We start from the raw sequence: 17,825 nt of genomic DNA, 5'->3' as shown, positions 1-17,825 counted from the left end.
TGCTATAAATATTTGTATTAAACATAGTTCAAATTCTTTTGAATTAATTTTTATACTTAAAAAATAAGCGGCAGACCGTGGCAAAGATAAAAATAAAGAAGTAAGCTATAATTAAGCAAGTATCGTGTACATGTTTTTCTACATGTTTGGCAAAGTCAACATTTGGAATCCGTTATGATGGAAGGACACAAATATTTTTAAATTCATCAAACTTAAAATCAATTTAAATATTTAAAATTTTAGTATCAAATTAAATATTGGAATTTTAATATCAAATCAAATATTTTGGAATTTTAAATTAGACAGTAGAAGAAGACCAATCGTTTTATAAGTATATACATTGGAAAAGCCAATTCAGACACTACTTATCTTTCTAGTCTTCACCTTTCTTTTCTCTCCTTTCTTTTTCTATTTATACAATCTTCCAAAAACAAAGAAAAAGTAAAGAGAAGAGAGGGAAGGAAATATAAGAGTATAACGATGAGAGGAAAAGGAGGAGATCCAGAGTCGAGGATTCCGTTGTTGAAGAGCCATGAAACGGCGGAGGAAGACGGTGGAGGATTGAAGAGAAGAGTTTGGGTCGAGACAAAGAAGCTATGGCAAATCGTTGGTCCTGCGATATTCACTCGTATTACGACATATTCTATGCTTGTAATAACTCAAGCCTTCGCTGGTCATCTCGGGGATCTCGAACTCGCCGCTATATCAATCGTTAATAACGTCGTCGTCGGCTTCAACTTCGGCCTCTTGGTACGTTTTCATTTTTTGCTTATTCGTTTAATTTAAGATGAGGATACATAATATGAACGTGGTGCAGCTTGGAATGGCGAGTGCGTTGGAAACGTTGTGTGGACAAGCGTTTGGAGCAAAGAAATATCACATGTTGGGAGTTTATATGCAACGTTCTTGGATTGTTCTCTTCTTTTGTTGTATTTTGTTATTACCGACTTATCTTTTCACAACTCCGGTTCTCAAATTTCTCGGTCAGCCAGATGATATCGCTGAGCTTTCTGGTGTCGTTTCCGTTTGGGTCATCCCTCTTCATTTCGCTTTCGCTTTGTCTTTCCCACTTCAACGTTTCCTCCAGTGCCAGCTCAAAAACCAGGTACGTAATATCGATATATACTGTTTTAAACACAAATATTTCTTTAGGATTTTTATTTTTTTCTGGCAGAAATACTAGTCATGTTTTCGAATTCTCTACGCAACATTCAGCTCAGATACCTAATATACACGTACGTGTGTGTGTGTTTAAAATACTAAAAAGACATTTACATTGCAATAAAGAAAGTCCATATGTATGGTTTTACAAGTTTATCACAAAAGAATGTTTAGTACAAAGGCAAGTAGCAACTATAGTTATTTATAATAGTCTTTCTTGGATGACAAAGTCTTCATTTGTTTGTGGGTCTATTTAGGTGACCGCGATTGCGTCTGCGATTGCATTGGTCGTTCACTTTTTAGTGTGCTGGTTGTTCGTTGATGGACTCAAACTCGGAGTCGTGGGAACTATGGCTACGGTTAGTATCTCTTGGTGGGTCAACGTTCTTATTACTTTAGGTTACTCCGTGTGTGGCGGCTGTCCACTCACTTGGACCGGCTTCTCCTCCGAAGCCTTCACCGGGCTTTGGGAGTTTCTCAAACTCTCTGCTTCTTCCGGCGTCATGCTTTGGTACCTATATATATATATATCAATTTTGTGGCTTTTTACAATGAGCCCACATAGTTTCTAACGGTAGATATATGTTTTTGGACAGTTTGGAGAATTGGTATTATCGAATTTTGATAATAATGACTGGAAATCTTGATAATGCTCGAATAGCTGTTGACTCTTTGTCTATTTGGTAAGTCGTCGTTTCTTTACCTCATACGTTTTTTTGTTTTGTTTATATCTAAGTTGTTTTTTCATACTATATAATAATAGAAGAAAAAGCCATATCAATCATATAATCTTATCGCATCGTTTTGCACATCTACTTTTGGTTGTTGCTGAAAGGTCATTAACTTATAATTGACTTATTTAATTCTTTCTAAACAACTGTATATTTTTATTTTGTAATTCCTTTATTTTATGTATGATTAACTTGTGAAACAAAACTTTTGGCAGCATGTCGATAAATGGATGGGAGATGATGATTCCTATCGCTTTCTTCGCCGGAACCGGGTAAATAAGCCTTTCTTCTCTACTTGCTAACTTCTATACCGACTTACGAATATGGTCTACTAGATCTGGTCGGTTTAACCCACTTTTATAATGGCATATAACGTAAAACATCTGGCTGTTACAACGGGCCCGTGAAATTATAAGGTGGTGATGGAATTATTAGATAACATGTAGGGTTCGTGAAAAACGTGGCGTCTCTTCTTTTTCAACTACATCTGAAAAGGATTTTACAAAAATGCGTTTGATTAAATGGTATTTAGTATAAGCTATGAATCTTAAATGCGTTTCTGCTTTCTGGTTCGCAGTTAATGTACATTTTGGCAAGTATACGATTTTACTGTTAGTTAGGTTATTCATGATTTCATGAACATGATTCGCAAGAAAACATCAAACACCTTCCTCTCTTTTGTTTTCAAGCCATTATTCTCAAAACATTACACTACACATCTTCTAATACAAGGAAGGAATAGGATACTTTTTGCATAGAACATTATTATTTTCTGAAAAATATGAAATTCAAACCTAATATTGGCATTTTGGGCTACATCCTTCTGGCTTCTTCTACCTTCTTCCGTAGTTTGTTTGATTCTTTTTGCCAACTTGTCGTTTTGTATGATGAATAAGACAGTACGAGGACACAAATTTTAATTTTTTTCTCCTTCGTATATGTTACCTGATCTATAGCTTCTCGTTGTTCACTTGTTTTTTAGTTGTGTGGGGGCAGATTCAAGTATACTATTAAGTAGGCCATTAGACTAGCCTGACAATTACATTACATGTAGTGTAGGAAATAACTGTCGTTACACTTTTAATTAGAAACCTGATTGAATAAAGGTTATAGAAAAACAATCATCTACGTCTGGCTCATGATACATCAACGATTGCAGTGTACGTGTGGCAAACGAACTAGGAGCAGGCAACGGGAGAGGAGCAAGGTTTGCGACGATTGTATCAGTGACACAGTCTTTAATCATCGGATTATTTTTTTGGGTGATCATAATGCTTTTCCATAACCAAATCGCTTGGATCTTCTCTTCAAGCGAAGAAGTCTTAATGGCCGTTAATAAACTCTCAATTCTGCTAGCTTTCACAGTTCTTCTAAACAGCGTCCAACCGGTTCTTTCCGGTAGGTCACAAAATTATTTATTTCATATATAAAGTCAATGATTTTTATGTTGACTTTACATTTTTGATTAGGTGTTGCGGTTGGATCGGGCTGGCAATCATACGTGGCTTATATAAACTTGGGATGTTATTACTGCATCGGGGTTCCATTTGGGTTTGTAATGGGCTGGGTTTTTAACTTCGGTGTCATGGTAATTACATTTCTCCTTCGTCCTTATATTGATTTACTTCATTTATATAGATATTTAGGTGTGCACAAAAAAAAATAGATTTAGGTCACTAAATATTTTGTTTTTTTTTTTGCTAATTCCACCATATATTTTGTTTCAGACTAACAGTATGATGTTTTGTATTTCTATAGGGTATTTGGGCTGGTATGATTTTTGGAGGAACCGCAGTCCAGACAATGATCTTAGCTTTTATCACGATGAGATGTGATTGGGAAAAGGAGGTAAATTTAAAATCTTGTATATAGTTTTATGCTCGTCTCTCATTCATTAGAGGAATTCAAATTTTTGATAACGATTTTAAATTTAAATTTGCAGGCGCAAAAGGCAAATACGCGTGTTAACAAATGGTCCAACATAATCAAATGAAGTTTCACACAATAATTTTTCGACTTGGTTGTGTATCTTAAATTTTGAAAATCATGTTAGCAAAATGTACCTAGAAAGCGTTTCAACTATTAAGTTGCTCTCTGCAGTTACTACAAAAAAATAGTCATTATGTTCCTAAATGTACTATATTTTAAAGAATTTTGATATTCCAATATATAAGATATTTTTATTTTTTCTAGATAACTTTTACTTTATTAAAAATGGTATAACCAATCATATTTAATAGTTTATTTTATAATTTGTTGAATACTTTCAATTTATAATTTTAATGATACTTTTTAAATAAAAATAATAATTTTTTTAATATGTGTGTTTTTATCTAAACAGCTTATATTTAGGAATATAGGGAGTATCATTTTATTTCTTAAAATATTTATAGCTGTTAGTTTGGAAAATGGCTACAGAAAATTATTGGCTGTTTGAAAGATTAAAAGAACTTTGAACTCGCAAATAGATAAAGAACAACTTAGAACCCCAAAAAAGAAGACCAACACATGATTATAAACAGCTTACGTTACCATACTTCGCAAAGTGTTCCTCCATCCTCGGCCAACCAAAGGGAGAATGATATGAAGCCACTCCAGTGCCGTATTAACTCTGTGAAAACATGATCACTTAGCGACTATCAGACCAAGAAAATAAAGCAGATTACATCCGCGCGGTTGCGCGGATCAAAATCTAGTCTTTTTTTTATTTCTGCTGAAACATTTCATTTCATTGATGAAAATCCATGACTTACACGTGATACACAAACAAAGCTAGCGAGTTATTAAACTCCTAGAGACTAAAGCCAGGAGTACACAAAATCGTACTCTGGAGCTAAAAGCCGGCATAATTGATCAAATTCTCCGGAAATTTAAACAAATCATAATTAACAAAAGTTAAAAGAGAATCCAATCATATACATTAGATCAATTCAACAAGACACCCAAAGTGACTGGATATACCAGATGAGGACAGAAGAAATAAGCGCACACCAAAGAGCGAACCATATTTGGGAAATAACTACTTCTCATTATATTGCTCCGACTTTTCACTAGACGAGCCAAGAGAAACTGTAGATCACAAACCCCAGAGGATGATGAGACCCAACTTTTTAACAATCAAACATCCACGTTATGTGCAAAGAGCCACATCTCTAAATCCTTGTAGACGAGCCGGAGAAAACAAATCCAGATCAGAACAACGAACGCTTCTCCAGATTGACCCGTTGCAAGAGAAACAAAGATAAGCACAACTTTCCTCCACTGGTAGATCCGCCACAAGAAGCAAACAAAACCACATGCAGACAGAACCAGAGCAGAGGTGACACAAACAGAGCCGTATAACCCGCCATCGCAGACCCCTGAACCATCCTAGGCATCGACCAACCCATTGGCTAACAATCAAACAAGAACATGACCGACAGACTGACCAACGCCAAGGATTGGACCACCGACAAAACTCAACACCAAATCCTTGATCTTCAAATCTAGATCTACAAGAAGCATACAAACTAAAAAAAAGGACATATGAACAAAACAAACCCGACCAATACCAAATGTCGGCCTATCTATTTTTTTTTTGTTCAAACCATAATTTTCATTCAAAGAAACTTAAATTGGGTTCAAGGCCCAAAAGACTTGTTTTGCAATTTGGTCGGTCCTAACATTTGCTGATTTAGGAATAAAACTAAAGGAAATAGACTTAAAGGACAAAGACAGAAGGTAGATGTCATTTAGTGCGCCATAGATCTCAAGCTTTCTCTCCTTCTTGTTGATCGTATTGATGAGGGTTTGAGAGTCTAAAAGTATCGAGATGGCTTCTAAACTGTGAAAGAAGGCAAAGGTTATGGCTGAGAGTACTGCCAATGTTTCTGCCATAAGAGGCGATGGGACGAAAGTCGATGTTGCTGCATGTTGAGAAGTCGAGACCAGATTATCTATGATCCAACCAAATCCTGCTTCGCTCGTTGATGAATTCCACGCTGAAGATCGAGCATAGATCGAGTCTTCTAGGGTTTGGTTCAACTCCGATCAAAGGCATCGATGGATTTGATTTTGAGGGGGGGGTTGAGCCATCATCCATTCTCTTGCATCAGAGATGGCTTTCTGGATTGTTTCCTTAGGGGAAAATTCCGTTTTTCAAAGACGAGGTGGTTCCTTGCGCACCAGAGAGATCAGCATATCCACGCTGCTAGAGAGCCCGCTACGATTCCCATCGGCCTATCTACCTAGCTATTTACGCTCTTTCTTTCTTTCAACCCTTGTTCATTCATGTCATACACTTGTGTCACTAGTGATTCCACGTATTAGAAGAATAAAAGCCCCGTGTTTTATTTGGTAAAATATAAAAACCGAGTTTTTATTGATTTCTATCCAACTTCTGTCTGATATTACGAATTTATTGTGTTCTGTTTGCATTAATATTTACGTTAGTTGAGCCAGTACTTCTTTTCCACGATTTATTTATGTATATTATCTGTAATTGGACCCAACAAGTTGTTTGAGCTATTTAATAACAGGCTAAGACATCCAATATATAAATTATATTGGTGCTATCGTTATATTTGTACCCGGATTTAGTTAATCCACATTGTTAAAACAAAAAAAAATCTAATCTAATCTATTATACAATATGATTCATCCGTCTAGTAGGCAAATCTGATTTAAATGACACAACCTTTTTTAAAGAAACTTTTTAAAAATTAATCTATGCCTAATCAATAATCTACCGCCTAAATATTTTGCTATATTATAATATATTCTAACTATAATGTAAAACATCTTATAAACAAAACATCTTAATATTATGGGACAGAGAAAATATATATATAGTAAACAACATTGTTTCGGGTTATAAGTTTACAAAAAAATCTTATAAGCTTACAAATATAATAATTATTAAAAAGTGATACAAAAATGTTATAAACTCCCAGCATGCAATATTGTTGTAAAATATGTGCATATTCTATATTAAACAAGTGTTACGTAGCTTGCGTTAATACTTCACGAGAAATAAAAATTAGGTTTATCTGCTGTCGTCATATAGTGAAATTTCTCATGATGGCAGACCTTTTTTGTCTTCATTCTTTTGGTTGAACTCAAGTTTGTTTTATCTTATTTCTGGTTACGTTCCTTTATAAAGACATTTTGTGAAGTTATTATTTTTTTTTATTATTTTTTTTTTTGTGTGAAGTTATTTTAGTTTAGCAGAGACAGAGAGATGCAACAGAAACAAAATGACACACAAGCACAGCTCGGGTTTTACCATTTTTATTTTTTTGACGAACGGGTTTTACCATTTTCTTCCATCCATTTATCTTTTCTTGGTAAAAAAAAAATTTCCCATCCATTTCTCATGTTTGCATGTATGTTTGAATATATCAATTTCGCAAAACTCTACAGTTTAATACTCCAAGTTATCAAAAAATAAAAAAGTAAAATACTTTGAAATCCAGTCTCCTAGAAAAAATTACGAGAAATTGTTAAAAATACTACATTCCTAATTTCATTTTTTATGTTTACCTTAATCATTTTTATCTTTATTTTTAAATATATAAAAAACACATTTATAACCTTATGGTAAACTAATTTAGCCTTAGGGTTTAAAGTTGAGAGGTAGGGGTAAAGTTTTTTGAATGTGGAATTTAGAATTTTAATAAATATATAAATAATACTTTAAAAAATTGAAAATCTTTTTAAAAATAGTTTAATTTTTTTCGAATTTCAAAAAAAAAATCCGAAACAAAAATTTCAAAAAACAGAAAAAAATATAAAAAGTTCAAATTTGAAAAAGTATATTTGAAAATATAAAATAAAATATTTTTTTATTTGTTTATCTGTTTAAATAATTATTTATTATATATATAGAACAAGGGTATAAGAGTCATTTGTCTCTAAATAAAAAATATATTTTTGAAAATATATCTTTTAGCGAAAGTGTACATAGTGGCGGATCCATGTAAGGAGATAGAGTGTCATCTGACACCCGTTAAATCTCTAAAAACTCTCTTTTGCTCACAAAATACAGGTAAATTCAGTAGTTCTGTTGGTGAATTGTCCCTCTTGACACCCTTAATGGTTCAAATTCCACCACTAACATCTTTTATTAATTTTTTCCTTTTAAGTATATATCTTGTCACAAGTAAAAATCTTTCCTTATGAATAATGTTACCAACGATGTATAACATCAAAATTCCCCAAAAATAACAGTCCCCACAAAGCTTATATATATTTAGAAATTCCTTAATTCTAAAACCAAATCAAAAGTAGGTAGTCACATCGTTTTATATATATTTATCGGAAAAATCAAATCACACACACACACGCTACTTTGCTCTTGTCCCCAGCTTTAGTTACAACCTCTTACACATTTCATCCCGAAAGAATAAAGCATATAATAACAACTAGCGATGAGAGGAAGAGGACGAGAAGAAGATGAATCGGAGTCGAGGGTTCCACTGTTGGAAAGTCCTCGCACGATGGAGGAAAACGGTGGAGGATTGAGGAAGAAACTTTGGGTTGAAACAAAGAAGCTATGGCAAATCGTTGCTCCGGCAATGTTCACTCGTATAACGACATATTCGACGCTTGTAATAACTCAAGCATTCGCTGGTCATCTCGGAGATCTCGAGCTAGCTGCAATCTCCATCGTTTATAACGTCGTTGTTGGCTTCAACTTCGGCCTCTTTGTATGATACTTATTTAATTGTAATACTAATCATTATTATATTTTCTGATATGACAATACCTAACATGAACGCGGTGCAGCTTGGAATGGCGAGTGCGTTGGAAACATTGTGTGGACAAGCGTTTGGAGCAAAGAAGTATCACATGTTGGGAGTTTATATGCAGCGTTCTTGGATTGTTCTCTTCGTTTGTTGTATGTTGTTGTTACCGACTTATCTTTTCACAACTCCGGTTCTCAAATTGTTGGGGCAACCGGACGATATAGCCGAGCTCTCCGGTGTCGTGTCCGTTTGGGTCATCCCTCTTCATTTCGCCTTCTGTTTGTCTTTTCCGCTCCAGCGTTTCCTCCAGTGCCAGCTCAAAAGTCACGTAAGTAATCGATCTGATTGTTTAAAACATAATTAGTTTAAGTTGCGTTTAGATGACAAGAAAATTAACAAATATTATTTTCAGTTTTTACTAATATATTACTGCAGATCGCAAATATCTAACCTATTGCTTTCCTTGTATTTGCGTTGAACGTATACACTTGCAAGTGACAAATTAATTCTGCTTATTATATGGTACAAGATCGTGGATTAGTTATTTATAAAATAATACATCTTGAATGTTAACGCAAACGAACGGAACAATCATTTGTTTTCCTTAGGTGCCTGCATTTGGGGCTGGAGTTGGACTGGTGGTTCACTTTCTAGTGTGTTGGCTGTTCGTGGACGGGCTAAAACTAGGTGCCGTCGGAACTATGGCTACGGTGAGTATCTCTTGGTGGGTCAACATTCTTATTCTATTAGCATACTCCGTTTGCGGCGGCTGTCCACTCACTTGGACCGGCTTCTCCTCCGAAGCTTTCACCGGACTTTGGGAGTTTGTCAAACTCTCCGCTTCTTCAGGCGTCATGCTTTGGTACCAATTTACTATACTATGTCTATGTGATACTATTGACCAATGTTGTACCACACAACTACCTAACAGTAGATATTTGATCTTTTTGGGGCAGTTTGGAAAACTGGTATTATCGTATATTAATTATAATGACTGGGAATCTTCAGAATGCTCGAATAGCTGTTGACTCTTTGTCCATATGGTAAGTCCGTTTCTTTTACATTTTTCAGCCGGAAAAGTCATCAAACATAATCCGTATATGACCTTATTGCATCATTTTAGGTTGTTGCGAAAATTTGTATAATTTAATAATCATTGTTATACATACTAATTTTTTTTGGCAGCATGACGATAAATGGCTGGGAGAATATGATTCCTCTTGCTTTCTTCGCCGCAACCGGGTAAAATCCAATTTTCTCGATTGCTAATTTCTAAACCGGTTTGTGATCTAACTTGATCCGGTTCCGTTGAGTCCACTTTAATTCAACTAATTGTAGGTTGGTTGTTAACAGGACCATCAAATTTAAAGTTATAATGAATCGCGAACTGTTTTCCCATCCTCCAATTTTGGTGGTTCGGAATAATCCTGAAAAAAAACTCAAAATAGTAAGAGTACGTACTAGGTTATATAGTGCTTAACACAAAAATAAAGGAAATTAATTCTTAATTAGAAGTTTAATTACACCTTAAAATATAGGAACAACTGAGTCATATGATTATAATAACTATTATGTTTCAACAACAAGCTGAAATTTCTCTCTTTTTAGGAAGCACAATCACTAAAGTCTGAACCTCGAAAATGTGATTTTAATACTATGAACAAACAAAAGAAGGTCATATTAATGGTATCTGGTCCTTCCATCACCAAAAGATCGACTGAATTAAAAAGGTGAACTAGTTGTTAGACAAGACAGCTAAAGAAGTCTATGAAATCATTCACAACCTAACAAATACTTAATTGATGTATAATTCAACATGACATTTTTATTTGTTTATGTTAAATGTTGCAGTGTTCGTGTGGCAAATGAATTAGGAGCAGGTAATGGAAAAGGAGCAAGACTTGCGACGATTGTATCAGTGACACAATCATTAATCATTGGATTATCTTTTTGGGTGATAATAATGCTTTTCCATAACCAAATCGCATTGATATTTTCTTCAAGTGAAGCGGTCTTAATGGCTGTCAATAAACTCTCCATTCTACTAGCTTTCACGATCCTTCTTAACAGTGTCCAACCAGTTCTTTCTGGTAATATTTTCATTTTAAAAAATTTGAGAAAAATCTTTATATAGTGTATCAACGTTTTGTGTTAATTTTCGGACTCATCGTAGGTGTTGCGGTTGGATCAGGATGGCAATCCTACGTAGCATATATAAATTTGGGATGTTACTATTGTATTGGGATCCCACTTGGATTTTTAATGGGTTGGGTTTTCAATTTTGGCGTCATGGTAATAAACGTTTTCTTTCGCTTATAGTATTAATTATTTAGTGACATCATTTATCCAATTAGGTTGGAGTATTTAATTGTATTGATGTTTATGATTTTATCATTTATAGGGAATATGGGCTGGTATGATCTTTGGAGGTACCGCAGTTCAAACAATAATCTTAAGTTTTATTACAATGAGATGTGACTGGGAAAAAGAGGTAAATTGATATTTTGCATTTGTTTTTTTATTTGTCTTTGATTCGTGTAGCGAGTATGTAGTTACTGATGACGTTCTTTTACTACAAATTTTGCAGGCACAACGAGCCAGTGCACATGTTAACAAATGGTCCAACACAATAAAATAAAAATTTGTGGAATGCTTGAATCTTTTTTTTTTTTGCCAAAATGTGAATTTCATAATAAATATGAGAAGAGTTTGTAATTTACAAAATAGATAAGCTGGGTCAAGTCAGCCAAGGCAAAAAATAAACAAGGCTAAATTGACAAAATTTGGATCAAAATTTCTACTCATATCGCAACCAAAGCTGCATCAGAGGTTGGAAGTGCTTAAGCTGCCGTTTCCCAAGGAGGGCGTCTCTGATGAAGCGGTCAATCATCTTGAATATAGCTGCCGGAGTCCGAAACACTGAGTCGTGGAGACGCTTATTTCTCTCAGTCCAGAGGCTCAAAATTGTGGCTTGTGAAACCAGTCGCTTGAGAGTTCTGCTGGTTACCGAGTCTTTCAACGCTGTCCATTCTGCGAAAGCTATCCATGTGTGGAAAGCTCGATGAGAATAGCCAAGCCTTCTCAGGACCAAAGTCCAGACTGCCTCGCTGATTTCACAATTCAAAAGTAGGTGCGTTCTGGTTTCATCTGCCCTGTTACAGAGACAACAAGATGGAGAGACATTCATACCCCAGTTGGCTAATCTCATCCTGGTAGGGAGGCGGTTTTGCTGAGCTATCCAGGCCGTGAAGGCATGGCGGGGGACATGACCCTTAAACCAGATACTTTGTGTCCAACCCTGTTCCACTGCCCTGTTACGAACTACATTCCAAGTCTTGCTTGTAGAAAAGGATTGGAGTTCTGTTCCTTCCACCTCCCAAGCATAATGGTCCTCTACTTGACTGATTGCAGGGAGCGGGACAGTCGTGAGATAGGTCTGGAGTTCCTCTGCTGCAGGAGATCGAGCGCCACGCAGAAGCCAACCAGTACTAGTGCATGCCTCTGATACAGTGGATGAGATAAAAAATAGATAACTCCCTTGGACCCGAGTCGCCAAATCTGTTTATTAATGGACCCAGAGGCGTCCAATGGTCATACCAGAAGCTTACTTGTCGGCCATTTCCTACTTTTGCACGAATAAACTGAGATGCCAGACCCCGTAGAGATAGTAGCGATTTCCAAGTTGAGGAAGTGGCATTCTCAGCATCAATAGACCAAAAATTCTCGCTTTTGATCCTGTACTCTCTTACCCAATCTGCCCAAAGTGAACCTCCTTCCGTAAACAGCTTCCAGATCAGCTTTAGACACAGAGTTTTGTTCTATCGAGCTATATCTCTCATGCCCAGACCACCTTCACGCTTTGGGAGGCATACAGTGCTCCATGCGACTTTGGCAATGCATTTCTTCGTTTCAGTTCCACCCCAGAGGAAATGGGAACACATGCTTTCAATCTTCTTTATGCATCCTTTAGGGAGGATAAATGCCGAGGTCCAGAAGTTTATGGATCCGTATATGACTGATGATAAAAGCTGTCTCCTCCCTGCGAAAGACAAGGCTTTTGCAGACCAGCAGTTGAAATTCGAAGCAATCTTATCTATGAGGGGTCTGTAGTCCGAAAACCGCAGCCTCCTATACATAAGTGGGAGCCCCAGATACCTGATTGGCATCGATCCCATACTGAAACCAAGGCCAGATATGGCTAGAGTTTCAGCATCGTTTAGACCCGCAGTGAAGAGTTCTGTCTTAGCCTTATTCATTCTCAGCCCCGACCACAGAGCAAACTCTTCCATCGTATCAGCTATGCATTACACAGAGCTTTGAGTACCATCAGTGAAGATCATGAGATCATCAGCAAAAGCTAAGTGCGTGACCTGAAGAGCAGAAGTGTTTGGATGGTACCCAATGGACCTATCCAAGTATTTTTGCTTCAGTTGCTGCGAGAACACTTCCAAAGCAAGGACAAATAGATATGGCGATAGTGGATCACCTTGGCGGAGGCCTCTTGTTCCTTTGAAATACCCACAAGATTCTCCATTTATAGCAACTGAAAATTGGGTTGTTGTCAAGCATTTTTTGATGAGGCTTCTGAACATTTGAGGGAATTCAAGGGCTTCAAGGGTATTGAGGATGAATTCCCAGTCAAGTGTATCAAATGCTTTTTGCAAATCAACCTTTAGCATGCAGCGTTTAGATATCTTCTTCCAATTGTATCCCGATACAAGTTCAGTAGCTAGAAGAACATTTTCTACCAACAAGCGTCCTGGGACAAATGCTGATTGTGAGCTCGAGATAAGAGTCGGCAGGTGTACCTTAAGTCTGTTTGCAAGGAGCTTTGATGCCACTTTGTAGACTGTGTTGCAGCAAGATATTGGCCTGAACTCGGCGATCTTATTTGCATTTAACTTCTTAGGGACCAGGGTGATAAGAGTCGCATTCCATTGTTGCAAGAGTTCCCCTGTAGCCAAGAACTCCTTTACTGCGTTGATCATATCCCGCCCCACAGCTTTCCAATTTTCACAGAAGAATTCAGCTGGATACCCATCAGGCCCTGGAGATTTGTTCTTCGGGAGGGACAAGAAAGCATCTTGAATATCTTTGTCAGTGAACGGAGCCGACAACGCAGTGATAGCTTCTTGGGAGCATTTAACTTGCACAAGAGAAGCAATATCTGTTGGCGTGGAAGTAGTTGGTGTATTGTTTCCACCAAGGAGACGATGAAAGTAGGCCACAACGTGCTGCTTAACTCCATCAAGGGTATCAATCACCTTGTCATCATCATCCATGAGGAAATGAATGTGGTTCTGATGCTGCCTAGTCTTTATAACCCGGTGATAGAAGGTTGTATTTGCATCACCCTTTACTGTCCACTGAATCCGAGTTCGTTGCTGAAGGAATCTGTCCTCAGCTTTCGCTAATGTGAACCATTTGAGGTGTGCTTTGCGCTCTGCTGCAGAATTGATCGAGTTGGGGGCAGTTAACGATAGGTGTTGACACTGGGTGAGGTGCACAAAAGTATTTTGCACTCGCTTCTCCAGTTCTGAAAAATTTTCCTTATTGAAAGAGCAAATAATAGGCTTCAGATGCTTTAGCTTCTTTGAAACGCATAATTGCTTTGACCCATGAAAAGACAGAGAGTTCCAAGTGGATTTGATGAGCTCCGCAAAATCAGGGTGCAGGTTTAAGTGCGCAAAGAATCGGAATGGGCGCTTCTGGGGGGGCTTTAGCTGATCCAGGAAAACACAGCAGGGGCTGTGATCAGAGATTCCAGGTTCTCCAAAGACAGCAATAGATTCAGTGAAATGTTCCATCCATTCTTCATTGCAAAGAACTCGGTCTAACTTCTTAGAGATAGTAGAGTTAGACCAAGTGAAAGTAGTACCACTGAACTGAAGATCAGATAGAGAGCACCTGTGTAAGCACTCTCTGAAGTCACGCATACCCCGAGAGGAAATAGATGGATCAGCGCAGGAGTGTTCTGATGGCGATATGATTTCATTGAAATCACCCATAATAAGCCAGGGAAGACCGCAAAGTTGGGGTAGGCAGGAAACTGTTTCAAGCTCATCCCATAATAGTCTTCGTTCTTTTCTGCAGTTCGAACCATAGATAAAAGAGACTCCAAACCCACACGATTGAAATGGCAGTTTGACAAGACATGTGATCATTTGGAGGGACTTCGTTATTATTTTCAGTTGCACTGATGGCTTCCAGACGACCCAGAGCTTTCCAAGATTGGAGAACTCATAATTCCCCTCAGAAGACCAGCCAGGCAAGATTTTATTAACTGTAGAGACCGCATTGAGCTGCTGTACATGGGTCTCAACAAGACAACCAAACAAAGGATTATATTTACGAATCCATTTCCTAAAACCCCGCTGCTGTACAGAGTTGTTTATTCCACGTATATTCCAGCATAAAAGATCCATAAAGAGGGTAGAGATTAGAGGATTAAAGGGCCTCCAGCCCTGGCTTTCATATTCAACCGCTTCCTGTGTCTTTTGGAAAAAAACTCAATGAAGCCATCATTGTCATCATCCTGGTTTCCTTCATCAGTAGAGAGAGATATATCCGAGGAAGAGGAGGATGAGGCAGTGCTTGATTTTTGCTCCAAAAGGCAGCCATCTGATGATAGATCCACATAGAGACTACCTTTGCTCACATCGTGGGTGACAGAGCCCGTGTGATCACTCTGCTCATTTGGAGGAGAAATTAAGCCTGTAGGAACATAGGATCGCATGGAAGTCCCCACAGTCTCCATAGTCTTGGTTCCTACAGTCTTCCCAATCTTCTTTTCTGCTGGTTTCCAAGCTTTTTTTGGCTGACCAACAATTGGGAGTAGGCTTTTGATTGGATCTTTTCCTTTCTGTTTCCTAACATCAGGGGGAAGATGGTTTGTTCTCGGACAAGCAGCAGTGGTGTGCTTCACCGAGTTGCAAGTCTCACAGGTTTTGGGAGCAGCTTTACATCTGGTAATAGTGTGTCCAAACTTCTTGCAGTGAGCACATCTAGAGGGAAGCCATGGGCAGGACACAGCTATTCTCCTTGTGTCCCCACTTTCGAAACGTGCATTTACAAACTCTGGCAGGGGCTTGCGAGGATCAATGACAGTATAAACCTTCGCAACTTTGATGTTGGTGAGATTTTCTGTAGACGGATGCAGACATACAGGGTGACCAACAAGACCTGCAATCTCTTGGAGAGCATCCTTATTGAAGAATTGAAGAGGAACACCGGTGAGCTCAAGCCAAACGGGTACCATTTCTAACTCCGGTTTCACTTGCTGGATTCCTGGAGACCATTTGGAGACAAACATGGTTTGACCATCGATTTGCCACAAATTTTGACTGAGGATGCGACGTCGAGCATTTGGACAGGGAACACGGAAAAGGAAAGCATTTCCTTCCATCTTATTTACCGTTATGTCTCGTCTTTGGCGACTCCAGATTCCATTTACAATGGCATGAACGGCACCACGAGCAGGAGGTTCCTCATAGAACTGACCCAGGATAAAATACTCCCAAGCTTTCTTATTTTTCTCAACCACTGCGTTTGGGATTGTCACACATGCCTCACCAGAATCGAGAGTATACGGAGTTTCCTTTGGGCAGAGTTTGACAGAAGCTTCTTTGACAAAACCTCTCCAAAGGTCCGCCGGTGACTGTTTAGTTAAAGCAGGTGGAGGCGAAGCTTTGTCCCCAGCGGAAGCCTTTTCAGTCTCTTGAGGGTTCAAAGTTCTTCCTTTTTCACTAGGTACAGTCGGGTTGTCTGCAGCTAGGGTGTTCATCTGGATTCTAGGTACCGAGAAAGTTTCTGTAGCTAGGGTATCAGATTTGGGGGTTTCGGGTTCCTTGGCCAAAATAGAGTCTTCCTGGGCAGGGATAGAGAACTGAGACATCTGAGCGGGGGTTCCGGCCAGAGGAGAGGCAGTGATTTCCTTCGATTTGACGGCTGAAGAAACAGGCGTCGAGGTTTTTTCTGATTCTGGGGGAGGGGTTTGCCGCTCCAGTGGGGAGACGACGAGGGGATGCTTTTTCGGGGGTTTCTTTTTTGCCATGGAGGCGGGTGGGGGCCGCCGCCGAGAACGGCGACGGTGAAGGAGAAAGGAAAGGGTTCGCGTTTTGAGAGAAAAGGGTTTAGGCGCGTGAGGCGCGTGTCATGGAATGCTTGAATCTGTGTATTAAATAATTTGGCAGCAAGATTTTTGCTTTTCTAAACTGCTATATGCTCTTATGTTGATATAAAAGACTGATGTAGTATACCAAGTCAGAGTCAGTCCAAGTATTACATAGGTTCTAATGTTCTATATAGTAGTAACTACAAAAATGTCTTTTGTGAACTTATTTCTCAAACATGTCTCGTAACAATAATTATCGGAAAAGAGTTACATATTGAACTGGGTATAAAGTATAAACTAACATAATGTATATATGTATCATATTGGTTTTACATGAGTATTGGTTAATTAGCTAAGTAATTAATGAAATCCCAAAACTTGTCTGTAAAACTGTTGGTTATAAGAAAATGTTCACCATAACTGTGGAATGTAAAAAATGATGTTTTAATTTGAAGTCTTCAGTGACTCATGTCAGCTTCAAATAACTTGCCTAAAAGAAAATGTGCATGGGTTGCCTCCAATATCTCCAATGGTTACTTTTATCTTTCACTTTAAAAATAGATTACTCTAAACTAGAAGATGGGTTTTCTCCAAGGGTTGGCTCTATTTTCTACTCTAAAAAAAAATATTCTCAAGTTCAAAAAAAAAGTATTCTAATTATATATTTTAAATTTATTATACAATTCTTAACTTTAAAATATTAAAAAGTTACCCATTTCTTTTATTTTGTACCAATATACTACCATAGTTACACTATTTATACAACTGAATAATTATTTTAACATTAAAATTTTACTACAGCACATAATCATAAACAAACGATGTACTAAATAATTTTATTTTGATGAAAAATGAAAATATATAACAATGAAAAATAATTTTGAAAAGAAACAAATTTACTATAAAAATAGAATAAAAGAACAGTGTTACTCTTTTTTTTTTTTTTTTTTTTAACGTCGAACAGTGTTACTCTATATTTGGCGTGTTCATCTCTTTATATTTGGTGCAACATATACCATTGAAATGATTTTTACTATTGGTGCTTAAACAGAGTCGGATTGGACTCTCACAACCTAAGTCACTTCATAATTGTTC

General features: G+C 37.5%; 3 protein-coding genes across 3 annotated transcripts; 2 read left to right on the top strand and 1 right to left on the bottom strand.

Moving 5' to 3' along the window:
• The first annotated feature begins 354 nt into the window (after positions 1 to 354).
• LOC103873971 (protein DETOXIFICATION 27) lies at positions 355 to 4,080 on the top strand. Its single transcript, XM_009152380.3, has 9 exons — positions 355 to 750; positions 818 to 1,105; positions 1,419 to 1,672; positions 1,758 to 1,844; positions 2,108 to 2,164; positions 3,052 to 3,290; positions 3,362 to 3,480; positions 3,651 to 3,740; positions 3,835 to 4,080. Exons 1-9 carry the CDS (start codon positions 481 to 483, stop codon positions 3,883 to 3,885), a joined length of 1,455 nt encoding a protein of 484 aa, XP_009150628.1. The 5' UTR covers positions 355 to 480; the 3' UTR covers positions 3,886 to 4,080.
• Positions 4,081 to 4,331: 251 nt separating this feature from the next.
• Positions 4,332 to 17,612, top strand: LOC103873970 (protein DETOXIFICATION 27). Its single transcript, XM_018652595.2, has 10 exons — positions 4,332 to 8,578; positions 8,658 to 8,945; positions 9,226 to 9,479; positions 9,574 to 9,660; positions 9,803 to 9,859; positions 10,469 to 10,707; positions 10,791 to 10,909; positions 11,019 to 11,108; positions 11,205 to 11,262; positions 16,773 to 17,612. Exons 1-9 carry the CDS (start codon positions 8,300 to 8,302, stop codon positions 11,253 to 11,255), a joined length of 1,464 nt encoding a protein of 487 aa, XP_018508111.1. The 5' UTR covers positions 4,332 to 8,299; the 3' UTR covers positions 11,256 to 11,262; positions 16,773 to 17,612.
• Positions 11,415 to 12,906, bottom strand: LOC103874155. Its single transcript, XM_009152570.1, has 3 exons — positions 12,490 to 12,906; positions 12,226 to 12,414; positions 11,415 to 12,116 (listed from the first exon to the last, which is right to left on the bottom strand). Exons 1-3 carry the CDS (start codon positions 12,904 to 12,906, stop codon positions 11,415 to 11,417), a joined length of 1,308 nt encoding a protein of 435 aa, XP_009150818.1.
• Positions 17,613 to 17,825: the final 213 nt, after the last annotated feature.

Source organism: Brassica rapa, chromosome A06 (genome assembly GCF_000309985.2).
Source record: "Brassica rapa cultivar Chiifu-401-42 chromosome A06, CAAS_Brap_v3.01, whole genome shotgun sequence".
In the NCBI taxonomy this organism is placed as follows: Eukaryota; Viridiplantae; Streptophyta; class Magnoliopsida; order Brassicales; family Brassicaceae; genus Brassica; species Brassica rapa.
This window is presented reverse-complemented; position numbering and strand designations above follow the sequence as displayed.

Excerpts from the sequence above, each read along its gene's own strand:
- LOC103873971 (XM_009152380.3), top strand. The coding sequence starts at position 481 with ATGAGAGGAAAAGGAGGAGATCCAGAGTCGAGGATTCCGTTGTTGAAG. Across the intron at positions 1,673-1,757 it reads TCTTCCGGCGTCATGCTTTG|TTTGGAGAATTGGTATTATC; the intron begins GTACCTATATAT and ends GTTTTTGGACAG. Across the intron at positions 2,165-3,051 it reads GCTTTCTTCGCCGGAACCGG|TGTACGTGTGGCAAACGAAC; the intron begins GTAAATAAGCCT and ends CAACGATTGCAG.
- LOC103874155 (XM_009152570.1), bottom strand. The coding sequence starts at position 12,906 with ATGGAAGAGTTTGCTCTGTGGTCGGGGCTGAGAATGAATAAGGCTAAG. Across the intron at positions 12,415-12,489 it reads CCAAAGTCGCATGGAGCACT|CTGATCTGGAAGCTGTTTAC; the intron begins GTATGCCTCCCA and ends CTGTGTCTAAAG. Across the intron at positions 12,117-12,225 it reads AAGTAGGAAATGGCCGACAA|GCATGCACTAGTACTGGTTG; the intron begins GTAAGCTTCTGG and ends ACTGTATCAGAG.
- LOC103873970 (XM_018652595.2), top strand. The coding sequence starts at position 8,300 with ATGAGAGGAAGAGGACGAGAAGAAGATGAATCGGAGTCGAGGGTTCCA. Across the intron at positions 8,579-8,657 it reads GCTTCAACTTCGGCCTCTTT|CTTGGAATGGCGAGTGCGTT; the intron begins GTATGATACTTA and ends AACGCGGTGCAG. Across the intron at positions 9,661-9,802 it reads GTTGACTCTTTGTCCATATG|CATGACGATAAATGGCTGGG; the intron begins GTAAGTCCGTTT and ends TTTTTTTGGCAG.